The sequence below is a fragment of the Mus pahari genome, chromosome 6 (genome assembly GCF_900095145.1).
Source record: "Mus pahari chromosome 6, PAHARI_EIJ_v1.1, whole genome shotgun sequence".
NCBI lineage: Eukaryota > Metazoa > Chordata > Mammalia > Rodentia > Muridae > Mus > Mus pahari.
The window spans coordinates 92,150,540-92,163,267 of record NC_034595.1 but is presented as its reverse complement, the minus strand read 5'-3'; the positions used below and the strand labels follow the sequence as shown (position 1 = coordinate 92,163,267).

At 50.6% G+C, this 12,728-nt stretch overlaps 1 protein-coding gene across 1 annotated transcript; it reads right to left on the bottom strand.

Moving 5' to 3' along the window:
• Positions 1 to 1,185: 1,185 nt before the first annotated feature.
• On the bottom strand, positions 1,186 to 7,317 carry Cplane2 (ciliogenesis and planar polarity effector 2). The gene is made up of 6 exons (XM_021201183.2): positions 7,206 to 7,317; positions 6,797 to 6,946; positions 3,798 to 3,950; positions 3,181 to 3,305; positions 2,751 to 2,887; positions 1,186 to 1,642 (listed from the first exon to the last, which is right to left on the bottom strand). The coding sequence occupies exons 2-6, from the start codon at positions 6,906 to 6,908 to the stop codon at positions 1,393 to 1,395; spliced, it is 777 nt and encodes a 258-aa protein (XP_021056842.1). The 5' UTR covers positions 6,909 to 6,946; positions 7,206 to 7,317; the 3' UTR covers positions 1,186 to 1,392.
• Between the last annotated feature and the right edge of the window lie 5,411 nt (positions 7,318 to 12,728).

Here is a 12,728-nt window from a genome sequence, read left to right as displayed (position 1 = left end):
TTTTTTTTTTTTTTTTTTTTTGGTTTTTCAAGACAGGGTTTCTCTGTACAGGCCTAGCTGTCCTGGAACTCACTTTGTAGACCAGGCTAGCCCAAAACTCGGAAATCCTCCTGCCTCTGCCTCCCAAGTGCTGGGATTAAAGGTGTGCACCACCATGCCCGGCTTAAGGTTTCTTTTTAAGACTATTGTTTGACTATATTGTACATAAGCCATTTATTGAAAATGTGATGGTTCTTATAATTATTTCTATTCTGTATAGATTGCTAATGTTAAGAAAAGGACAATTCTTAAACAGAAAGGGGGATATGAAGTGGAAACTTGAGCGTTCTTTGGACAGTCAGTTGTGTTAGGTGTTTTGCTGGGGCAAACATATGAAGGGGTGTTTTCCTGAAGCAGACCCAGGTGAAAGGCTAAGGCAGACTCTGAAGGAACATTTCGCTGAAGGGGACATAGGAGAGAGGATGTTCTGTTAAAGCAGACATGTGAAAGGACACGTGATGAAGGATCCATTGCTACCAACACACATGTATTGGTCTACCTTAACATTGCGTAGTTGAGCCCTGTTGGGACTCCATAGAGAGAAACGCACCAAAAAGCATCTGGTGGTGTGCTGCAGTTTCTTGCCACCTCCCCAGACTCAGGCTGATTGGATGCCCATGCTGAGGCAAGACACGTGGAGGACATGATGATGTTTGGCCGGTATAACCAGGACTCCACAGAGTAATGGAGGCAGAGCTTGGCTTGCTGGTACAGCCAGCTGTGCAATGCTTGTGGGTCTTGAGTCTTCACTGATCTTTGCTTCCCTGAGAGAGGCACAGCCAAGAACTTCTCCTGGTGTCCCCCTGGGTCCCTCCTGCTCACTGGAGCCGAGGCTGAGGCCTGGCTGTCTCTGCTAGGTAGTGCCAACCGCTGCTGATTCGTGTTGGCTATCCTGACTCTACTGAACCAGACTGCCGGTATATCCATGGCATGTCTGCAAGTGGACTGATCTGCCATTGTTAACGTGTGAACTGAACTGCTGATTTCTAGACAACACAGACAGGAGTTGCTCCAAAGAACCTTTCTAAACAGGTCTGCTCCTCCCAACCCCCGTGTCCTTTCTTTTCCACTACCACTGGTGGGTGGTGGGCTACAAGCGAGGTTAAAGTATTTAAGAACCATCATTTAAAATAGGAGTTGAAAAAAAATTAAAGTTATAACAGGGTCTGTCTGAGTACCCACCCCCGCCACCATTTCTGTGGTTACTGCAGAAAGGCGAAAGGCAGGGGGGCTCCTTTTAACTCTGGAGCCTCGTGCCCCATCTTACTGCCATGTGAGAGCCCTCCTCAGCCGGTCCTCAGGATAGAAGTGGGGATCACCAGTACCAGTCGCTACCAAGGAGGTTGTCACCCTTCAGCCAGGAGCATTCTCTGGGGAGCTGGGGAGCAGGCCGGCTGCCACCTGGTCCTGGTGCCACAACTGTTCTGCAAGGCCATTGAGCACATGGGCTGTGTCGGCCAGCCCGGCCCGGCCATCCAGTGTTCGTCCATCTGCCAGCCGCCGCCCCGGCACACTCTTCACCCGGAACAAGGGGAGTTCCCAGGCCTGCCGGAAGGCTGTGAGGTCTCGCTCTGGTACATCCGTGTGCATGTACTGGTCAAACCTGCCGGAGGGCTAAGGTGCCTGTCTCTGCTCGCCACCCCATCAGACCCAGCCTTGGCCTCTTCTTGAGAGGCTATACCCAGGGTCTAGGGTAGATCCTAGACACCCTTGAATGGAAACGTATGGGTTGGACCTCACGGGGGTCGGGGGGACGGACACAGGTACTTTACCAGGAGAGCATCATAGGGTGTGGGGCGGCGAAAGGCAGCCTGTTTTGCTTGAATGAGGCTTGCTCCAGAGACCCAGTCGGATAAAGGGACAGAATACTGAGCCACATTCCCAGAGACAGGCGCCTGACACCACAGAGCCCCCAACTCCATAATTCTGTGACTATAAGTCATGCAGACAATGTCCCAAGCTTCTGACATTCTGGCTAGACTCCACCCCCAGTTACCTGACTATAGCCAGGTATGCTCCTCCCCACAGTTACCTGGCAACAGCAAGGTAGCCCAGCCCACTATCAGAGGGGCTGTTTGGCCCCTCCTTGCTCTCTTTAAGCTCTCATCTTTCTTACTCTCTTCTCTAGCCCTCCTTCTCTCTCTCCCTTCCCCCCTCTCTCCACGGGGCCATGGCCGGCCTCTCCCTCTTTCTCCCTTCTCTCTTTCCCCCTGCTTTCTACCATAAAGCTCTAAAACCACAGACTGTCTCTGCTCATTAAGGCTCGCTGTGCTTGAACGATGGGATAGGCTTTCCCCTAACCTCCCGCTGGAAGGCCTTCCTGCACTCCAGCCAAAGACTCTCACCCGCCTGGGAACCACCCAGTGTCCCTCCCCTCCCTGCCCTCTCCTCTCTTTGGCCCTGCGGATGACCGAGCTGCCCCTGGGGTCCCCATTTTGTTCTCAGCTCCTCCGTGGTGTCCAGTGACATCTGGGATGCCAGAGACTGAGAACCTGTTATCCCTCAGACTGCCCCTTGTCCACTCCCTGGCGGGCTGGGTTCAGTGGCTTCCCACAGCCAAACACCCACCCGGGGCCGCGTGGAAACTGTACAGCAGTCCTCCCGAGTCTGCCCGCCCAAAGCACCGGAACTCTGGCAGGACGTGGGTTTTCTCCCACTCCCTTTATTCCCCCACGCCCACTGTCCCACAAGAGGGGCCACTCAAAGGATACTTGGACCCAATCACTATCTTGACGACGCTGGGAGCTTCACCGGCTACACGCGTCAACTGCCCAGGAAGGTCTTCGAAGGAGGCGCGATCGGTGAAAGAAAAGAGGAAGAGGAAGGCATCCGCATTCTCTTTACAAGCCTAAGGACAGAGAGGCTGGCTGGTGGAACACTCACGTGGCCACGTAGCCACACAGGACTAGAACCCTCCAACTAGTTTCAGGGCTCCAAGAAGAATCAGCAACAACCCCTCCTTTCGCAGACTAGGAAACTGAGGCCCGGAGCAGAGAGTGGCTGGAACACAATACCCAGTGCCAGCCAGAGCCCTGCAGCCAGCCCAGCACACGGATCTCAGGTCAGGCTCCTGCAGACAGGGTGGGGCTCTAACAACGACCTCCACCCAGAGACCCACTGAGGCCCACTTGCCCAGCTCACCGGCAGCATGTGATCAAACTTCTTGAGGGCGGACTCCCCACAGTCCCAGAATTCAAAACGGAACATGACAACACGGTCGCTGGCCTTCAGCTTGGCTGGCCAAAACACCACAGTGGTCTGAATGCCTGAGGAGAATTGGGATCTGCCATTCAGAAGTGGGATCGGGGGTGTGGGGGTGGGGACAGGAAGGGGTAAGAAGAAGAGATACGTCTCCACCCTGTGGGTCACCACTGTGACAGGAAGGCACGGCCCCTGACCTGAGAGACTCCTCAGACTCAGGACGTAAACAGTCTTGTTCTGCTGTAGTCCTTGGTAGACAAAGGCAGAGTTGGCCCTCGCCAGGAGAAAGGGGTCTCACTGCTTGTATAGGGAGACCCAAAGGTCCTGGGACATATGATGGAGCAGAAACTTAACTGTGGCAGGGGAAAGTCTTGAACACCTTAATACCTACTAGACACAAGGCATGTGGCCACCACTGTCTCTAGTACCAACCCAAACAACCCGACTTCCTGAGGAAATGGCATGATTATATATAAAGCGCCACTAATATAGCTGGGGAGAGGTTCTTGTCCCCATGCTGTGGAAGGCAACCAAGGCTGAAGGTTAAACTCACTCACCTGTGGTCTCATGGTGTACTATAGGCACTTCCAGGCCGGCCAGCTTTGCCACCAGTGCTGTCTTGCCCACACCACTCTTCCCGGACACAAAGATCTTATAGCTGGCAGTATCAATGACCACGGAGGGGGGCAGCACCGGGCGTTCAAGCAACCCTGTGGTGTGGCAAGGAGGGAGTCAGGGAGTTGGGGAGTCAATTCTGCACTTGCTCAGATCCTGGGACAGACACCCTATCTTGAAAGCTAACTAGACAGCTTGGTTCAGCATGGAACTCTGCCCCCAGGGAGGCCCCGGATACATGGAGATGTTCTAGGATCTCACAGTTGATTTGCGCATCATTGTCATCTGCTCTGGAGCTTGGTTGGGGACATGGATGACATACTCCTCTGGTCACTGGTTCTGCTGTTAACACAGATAAAACTCTGGGTGCTGGGGCTGGAGAGATGGCTCAGCGGTTAAGAGCCCCAGTAGCTCTTCCAGAGGTCCCGAGTTCAATTCCCAGCAACCACATGGTGGCTCACAACCATCTGTAATGAGTTCTGATGCCCTCTCCTGCACATGTAGGTGTACATGCAGATAGATCACTGATATATAAAATAAATACATCTTTTTAAAAAGATGTATTTATTAATTATATGTAAATACAATGTAGCTGCCTTCAGCCTACACTTTTTTTTTCTCTGTCTGGCCCTGCTCATTCTGGCCTAAAGATTTAAAGATTTATTTATTTATTATATGTAAGTAGACTGTCTCTGTCTTCAGACACAGAAGAGGGCATCAGATCTCACAGTCCCAGGCCACACTCTTGCCCTCAAGCTTTTTTTAAAAAGTGAGTTATTAGGCAGAGGCAGGTGGATTTCTGAGTTCGAGGCCAGCCTGGTCTACAGAGTGAGTTCCAGGACAGCCAGGACTGCACAGAGAAACCTTGTCTTGAAAAACAAAACAAACAACACAAGAGTTATTTACAAATCATGGTCACTGCCATGATTAGCCCAAAACTTCACAAGAGATAATCAACGTGAGGTTTTATTAAGCATTTATTTATTATCATGTATATGATGATACAGGGTGTGTATGTGTGTGTGTGTGTGTGCATGTCACATTACACATGTGAAGTTGTGGAATTGGCTTTCCCCCTTATTATGGCTTCTGGGGACCCCGGGCTGCCAACCTTATGCAGCAAGCACTTCACTGGCTGAGCTGTCTCACTGTTCCCCAAACAAACACAAAGCTTTTGTTGTTGTTGATTTTGTTTAAAGGCTTATGCATCTATTTTGAAGAATGCCTGCATTGGTGAATGCATAATGCATGCCTGGTGCTGGCAGAGGCAGAGGCCAAAGGGGTTGATTCCCTGGGTCTGGAGAGACAGGCAGTTGTATCTGCCATGTGGATGCTGGGAATTCAACCTAGGCCCCCTGGAAAGGCAGCTAGTACTCTTAACTGATGAGCTAACTCTCCAGCTCTTCCAGGCCCCCTTCCCCCTTAAGTTTGATTTTTTTTTTTTTTTTTTTTTTTTTTTTTTTTTTTAAAACAGGGTTTCTCTGTGTAGCCTTAGCTGTCCTGGAGCTCACTCTGTAAACCAGGCTGGCCTCAAATTCAGAACTCGTACATCCGCCTGTCTCTGCCTCCCAAGTGTTGGTATTAAAGACATGTGCCAGCACTTTCTGTCATGAAATTTTTTTTAAAGATTTATTTATTATGTATACAGTGCTCTCCCTGCATTTATGCCTGCACACCAGAAGAGGGAACTGGATCCCATTATAGATGGCTGTGAGCCACCAAGTGGTTGCTGGGAATTGAACTCAGGACCTCTGGAAGAGCAGTCAGTGCTTTTAACCACATAGCCACCTGTTCAGCCCCAATATTGTTACTATTCAATCTGGATTTCTTTTTTTTTTGTTTTGTTTTTGTTTTTTGTTTTTTGTTTTTTCGAGACAGGGTTTCATTGTACAGCCCTGGCTGTCCTGGAACTCACTTTGTAGACCAGGCTGGCCTCGAACTCAGAAATCCGCCTGCCTTTGCCTCCCAAGTGCTGGGATTAAAGGCGTGCGCCACCACCGCCCGGCCAATCTGGATTTCTTATACCTAAAAATATATCTTAGGCCAGGCAGTGGTGGTGCACACCTTTAATCCCAGCACTTGGGAGGCAGAGGGAGGCAGATTTCTGAGTTCCAGGCCAGCCTGGTCTACTGAGTGAGTTCCAGGACAGCCAGAGCTATACAGAGAAACCCTGTTTCAAATATATATTACAATTCCTTTTTTAATAAACGAAAGTATTTACAGCTACTACAAATAAATCCCCAAACCAACTCATTGGGATCTTTATAAGTTCTTAAAACTGTACACAGAAGCTGGAGAGATGGCTCAGAACTTAAAAGCACAGGCTGCTCTTCCAGAGGTTCAGAGTTCAATTCCCAGCACCTACATGGCGTCTCACAAAACATTTCCTCTTCTGGTCTGCAGGCATTCAAGCAGACAGAGCCCTCATATACATAAAATAAATAAATCGAAAGTTGAATAGGCAGGACGTGGTGTGGTGCTACATGCCTTTGATCCCAGCACTTAGAAGCCAGAAGCCAGGTGGAGCTCTGTGAGTTTGAGACCCCCCTGGTCTACATAACCAGTACCGGATACACAATAACGAATACTGGATACATGTTGAATTGTTGTCTGAAACAAGGTTGCAAGGTTGCTGTGCAAGTGCAAAGTGCCCAGCAGAGGGCATGACCCCAAGTGAGGGCTCAGTCAACAGCATCTCTGGTGACAGCTGCTGTTGGCAGGGATGGGCTGTTTCCATGTTCCTGGCTCTGTTGGTGGAATTAGCTTTAAGGAGATTTGGGGAAGGGGGCCTGAGACTAGAGGCTACAGGCGGCACCCAGGAGACCTCGATGGTCAGAAGTGCTGTGGGGCAAGTCCCACGGATCTGTTCTTGCTGTCCCAGGGAGTGTCAAGGGTGTACTAGTGGTACGCGGTGAGATCTGGGGGGCTGGGTGGCACTTACCAAACTCCCGCCGGCGATTCTTGCGCAGGATGCAAGATAAGTACTCCTTGCCCTCGACCGTCTCATGCCAGTCTGGGACAATCACCGAACCGTGCATGGGAGGTCTGGCCATGCTTGAGTACGCCAGTAAGGTAAGGATGTGTCCGAATACTGGGAGTAGGAGTGGAGAGAGGGGCAACCATTATCCCAAGGCGACTCCGAGGTCCTTAATCTCTCTCTGGCTTTCCTTTGGAACTTGGATCCCCATCCCCAAAGTGCATTTCTATAGCCCCATTCCTCTACATTGCTCTCTGGGGAACTAACCCATCCTTGTCCTGGTAAGGTATTTCCACAAGCCCCCTCTGCTTTATCTCCTTCCGAGCCCCGCTTCGCCTCTACTCCCTCAATTCCGACTCTCGAGACCACCAACCTTCACAGTCCCCGCCAGCAGGGTGACGATCCTTTTAAAAGCCCGCCCTTCGTTTCTGTCCTGCCAGCAGAGCCTGCTTCCGCCAGGTCAAGACACTGTCCACGAAGCGCATGTGCAGAAATGTTGTCATGGTGACGCAGGCGGAGGCGGGGCTCCTGAATTCAGGCGGGTCTTTGTGGGTTTTGCAAGGTCTGTAGCTCCTTCCCTAAGCAGGCAGGACCTTATTCGGCTTTACCAATGTGAGCTCCTATTTTCCTATCAAACGACATCATCTCCCCCAGGAAGGAGGCTTCCTCAGTTTTCTGAGACTCTTAAGTTTCCTTTTCTACAAAATGGACATTATTTCCTTTCTTCTTCTTTTTTTTTTTCTCTTTCCCTTTCTCTCCTCTTCCTCCTCCTCCACTTCCTCTTCCTCTTCCTGTTTCTCCTCCTTTCCTTCCCCATCCCTCTCCTCCTCCACCTCATCCTCTTACTTCTCCTCCTTGAGACAGGGTTTCTCTGCCTTGACTGTCCTGAAACACTCTCTGTAGATCAGGCTATCCTTGAATTCACAGAAACTCCCCTGCCCCTGCCTCTCGTAGTGCTGGGATTAAAGGCATGTGCTACCATGTCCGGCCATTTATTTATTTATTCACCTTCACAGGGTTTTTTACAACCGTGCTGGGCAGCACAGCTTAGCGGGTTAAGTTCTTCTGCTCCTGTTATTAACATCACAGCTCCATCAATCCTGCCCAGCAGATTCAGAGTCAAATACCTCTGGATTGAGGCGTCATGGGACTTTGTAAGAGGTCTGAATAAAGAGCCATTTGTTTACTAATTGATTTATTCATTCCTGTCATTCAACAATGACCAAGCCCCAACTGTGTGCCCAGCGAGCCAGAAATCCTGCCCTCTGACTGGATGCTCCAGCCCGGACCTGTGAGCAACCCAGAAGATGGCAGCTCAGGAAATGCCTGTGAGCTGCACAAGATGAGCCAGTGTCTGAGACACTCTGAGCGGTGTCAGTCATCTACACAGGCATCTCAAGCAGGTCTTCAAAAAAGGCCAGCCACTGCTTTGCAAGGGATGAGTGAAGTAGGCTCTGCGAGGGAGGGCCGCTTGCCCTGGAGTCTGTGGACACTCATCTCTATATAAACAGCTTCATGTCTTTGCTGCTCCAGAGGAGGTAGCTGGAACACAACAAGTCGGTGGAAAAACAGACTCTGAAGCCTGGGTTACCTGACTCTAAAAACACCTTATCTATCCGGCCAGATTGGGTTCTGGGTTTTCAAGACTCCACCCTTGGCACCTAGGAGGTGCTAGTGAAGTCAAGAGCAGCAGGGGGGGGGGGTCACAGACCCACAAAGGCTTACAGGGCAGCAAGGCAGTGCAAGAGGAAATCATTCCTACTGGAGTCTGTGGCCAGACAGAACCCATTGCACATGCTCCTGAGATGTGGTCCTTTCTATAGTGCTAGGAATCTCTCTGCCAGAAACATTTAGATCCAACTTGTCTTTGGGCTTCTAGACTTTACACCCAGCCTTGCCCAGGTCTGCCTTGAATCTTGGGAATCTCTAAATGAATCTGCACTTTTTAACACTTGTAATGTAATGCTCTGATTGCATGGCATAGACTGGGGGCTCAAACAACAGACAAGTGTTTCTGTGCAGCTGGAGGCTGACTTAACCAACCGCACTGCAGGGCTGGTTTCGGCCACCGCCTTCCTCGTGTGTAACAACATGGCCTCTTCTCTGCTCAGTCCTCTGCTGTTATTTCCTCTTTTTGGAGACAAACTCTCACTGTGTACCCTAGATTGGCCTGGGGAACTCCTGGTCCTCTTGCCTCCGCTTGGGTGCTGGAATTACAAGTGTGTACCACCATAATGGTGTCTGCTGCTCACACACCCCCTCTCTCATTTTTGTTTTACACACACACACACACATACACACACACACTTAGACACAGGGTCTCACTATGCAGTCTTGGCTAGTCTGGAACTTGCTATGTAGACCAGGCTGGCCTAGGCCTCACAGAGATCTGCCTGCCTCTGCCTCCTGAGTGCTGGGACTAAAGAACACTGGCCACCATACCTTAAATAGGCACTATCTAGTTTGACCAGGGCCCCCACCATTATGATCTGCTTTAATCTTTTTGTGTGTGTGTGTGTGTGTGTGTGTGTTTGATCTGCTTTAATCTTAACTCCCTTCTTAAAGGATTCATCTCTAAGGCAGAGGCAGGCGGATTTCTGAGTTCGAGGCCAGCCTGATCTACAAAGTGAGTTCCAGGACAGCCAGGGCTATACAGAGAAACCCTGTCTTGAAAAACCAACCCTCCTCCCCCCCAAAAAAGGATTCATCTCCAAATATAGTCCTATTAGAGTTAGGGTTTTATAGAGACACCAGTCAGTCCACAGCAGGGCCCAAGACCTTGGTTAAATAGACACCGCCGCTGGAGACAGGCAGCCAACCAACAGAGCCTGGGGGTGGCCAGTTCAGAGCTATGCTTAAGGCACTTGTGGGCCAGTTCAGAGCTATGCTTAAGGCACTTGTGGGCTCTCCTGGTGTGCTGGGTTCTAGTCTCCTGTATTCTTTTTTGTTTGTTTGTTTGTTGTTTTTGTTTGTTTGTTTGTTTTACGAGAAAGGGTTTCTCTGTATAGCCCTGGCTATCCTAGATCTCACTTGGTAGACCAGGCTGGCCTCGAACGCAGAAATCCGCCTGCCTCTGCCTCCCGAGTGCTGGGATTAAAGGCCTGCGCCACCAGGCCCGGCTCCTGTATTCTTTAACCTCTAAACTCTCACTCCCCCCTCCCCAGCTTTGGCAAGTCGGTTCTCTTTCTAAGCCTAAGGCAAAGCAGGTGGGCCATGCTCCCCATCCCTCCCCCCCCTCCACCCCTTGCCCAGGAGTCCTCTGATTTATTCGTCTGTTTGCTGTCCCCACATGTATTTATCAAGCACCTCTGGACAAGAGCACCAGATGGCCGTGGGGCAGGATTCCTCAAGGCAGGAATATGTCACCAGCCTAGAGTAGCTGGGAGGTCTAGGTGGGCAGGCACACAGAAGCCTGGCCTTGGGTGAGGCTGGCTGAAAGCAGGAAATGCACAGCCCTGCCTGAGCATCCTGAGGTGGAGCGGATAGGAAAGCAACCCCCCTACAGGCTCCTCAGTGCTTCTGGAGTAACACGGGCTCTCCTCCCTCTCGCTCAAGATGTGTTCGTGAACATACAAGTCTTCAAGTCTTGACTGGCTTCCCACAAGGTGTCCCCAGACTCCCTCAGGCCACTCTCCAAACTCAAAGTACAGCCAGTTCAGTCAAAGGCTAATCTGACATCACGACGACCCACCAGGGACTGGATGGATAGTGGCTCCCCTGACTGAGGGGGGAGAGGAGGTGCAGACCAGAGCATCAGAGAAAGAGGCCCTGAAGGAGGCTCGTGAGGTGGCATAACAGACTGTGGGTATCGGATGTGAGTGGTCTGGCCAGAGGTGGGCACTGTCAGTCATGGGTGGGTGGAGACTCCCCGGTTACAGACAGCAAGCAGGGCCTATGTCCCTGATGTTCCTTCCACGTGGTCTTTTCTGACCAGTTTCTCCAGTCAGCTCTCAGCTGAGACAGGTCTCTCCTAGGGCCTCCTGGGATCAGTTGGCTACATGTTAGGAGTCAGGCTCCGCAGGTAAGAACACTCACTGCCGAGCCTGATACTGACCTGAGTTTGATCCCTGGGGCCCACATAGTGGGAGACAAAATTCCTGAGGCCCACATGATAGATGGAGAGGACCAACTCACATGCTATCTTTTCACTTATCTATGAAGATGCACACACACAGATACACAGAATCACACAGGCATACACAGACACACACGAAATAGGAGGGGCTGGAGAGATGGCTTAGCAGTCAAGAGTGATCACTGCTTTGTCAGTCTGTCAGAGGGCTGGATCCCAGCACCCACATCTAGTGGCTTACAAAGCTAATTCCAGCTCCAGGGGATCCATCACTCCCCCCCCTTTTGGCGTCCATAAGTATTTCTGTCTGTCTGTCTGTCTGTCTGTCTGTCTGTCTGTCTGTCTGTGTCTCTCTTCAAAAATTGAAGAAAATCCTTTTGGAAGAGCCCAACCGCCCCACGGGCACACCCCTTTCTGCTTTGCTGTTTATATTCTCATCTGGCCCTTGTCCCCGACCTCCAGCTCAAATGTAAAGTCCACAGGACAGGGTGCCACCTGCCAAGCAGCAGACACAATGCATGTGTCGAGCGCAGTGGTGGGTACTGTGCAGAAACTCTACCAGCAGATCCTCAGCCACGAGGCTGAGCGCTTTATTCCCTACATGTCTGTTGTGCTGCACATCTTGCACATGTAGTGCTTCATGCCTCAGCCATCCCACCATGTTCCTTGATGTCTTCTCCCCAGTACCACCCCGCCCTCACCCCCAACCCCCATTCAGGCGCAGGTTTCTGGACTCATCATCCCATTTCACTCTACAGATCCAGCCTGTCCTTCTCAAGGCTCTAGAAGGATCCATCACTGGCTCTCACACTGACAGGTATTGGCAAGGGCTGCTCCATGTACTAGGGTACCTGCCCTGGTTCTACTGGCACTTACGACCATCCCAGGTGGAGCCCTGCTTTCTCCTTCGGAAGCAGGGGGAGGCTTGGTGAGGACACCTGCCTTATAAGTACAAGGTTCCATCCATGCAGAGGGCAGGAACTAACTGGAACAAGCCTACCTCTCCTTTCCTTTTTGAGACAAGGTTTCTCTGTGTAGCCCTGGCTGTCCGAGAACTTGCTCTGTAGACCAGGCTGGCCTTGAACTCAATGGTCTGCCTCCTGAGTGCTGGGATTTGAAGGCATGAGCCAAAGATACAGGCAGGCATTTTCATCATCGTCAGGACTGGTTCAATGGTAGTGTGCTTCAGTGTGCACAGGATCTTGGGTGTAACTGAAGGCCCAGCACCCCTCCCCCCCAAAAAAATTTCACCACACACCACCTCCTGCCTCCTTCAGTCAGTCTCTGAATCAGTCACTTCACCTCCATAATTTCAGGTAAACTCTGATTCAGCTACTTCTCATTTTCTACAGTATTAACATGCCAGATTTCTTCTTCCTCATCTTTATTTCCTCTACCTACCTACCTACCTTTCTTTCTTTTTCTTTCTTTCTTTCTTTCTTTCTTTCTTTCTTTCTTTCTTTCTTTCTTTCTTTCTTTCTTTCTTTCTCTTTCTTTTTCTTTCTCTTTCTTTCTTTCTTTCTTTCTTTCTTTCTTTCTTTCTTTCTTTCTTTCTCTTTCTTTCTTTCTTTTCTTTTCTTTCTTTCTTTTTCCTTTTGAGACAGGGTCTTCCTATGTAGTCCTGACTGTCCCGGAACTTTGTAAACCAGGCTGTCCTTGAACTCAGAGATTTGCCTGCCTCTGCCTCTCAAGTGCCCGGCCCCTCTCATTTTAATCTCCTGCTCCCCAGCCTTGGGGCTAATGTTCAGTGTTGCAGGTTTACTTCAATGCCAGGGACTACTCACAGGTCATCTCTCACAACGATCCGCTCCAGGGAGAACTCTG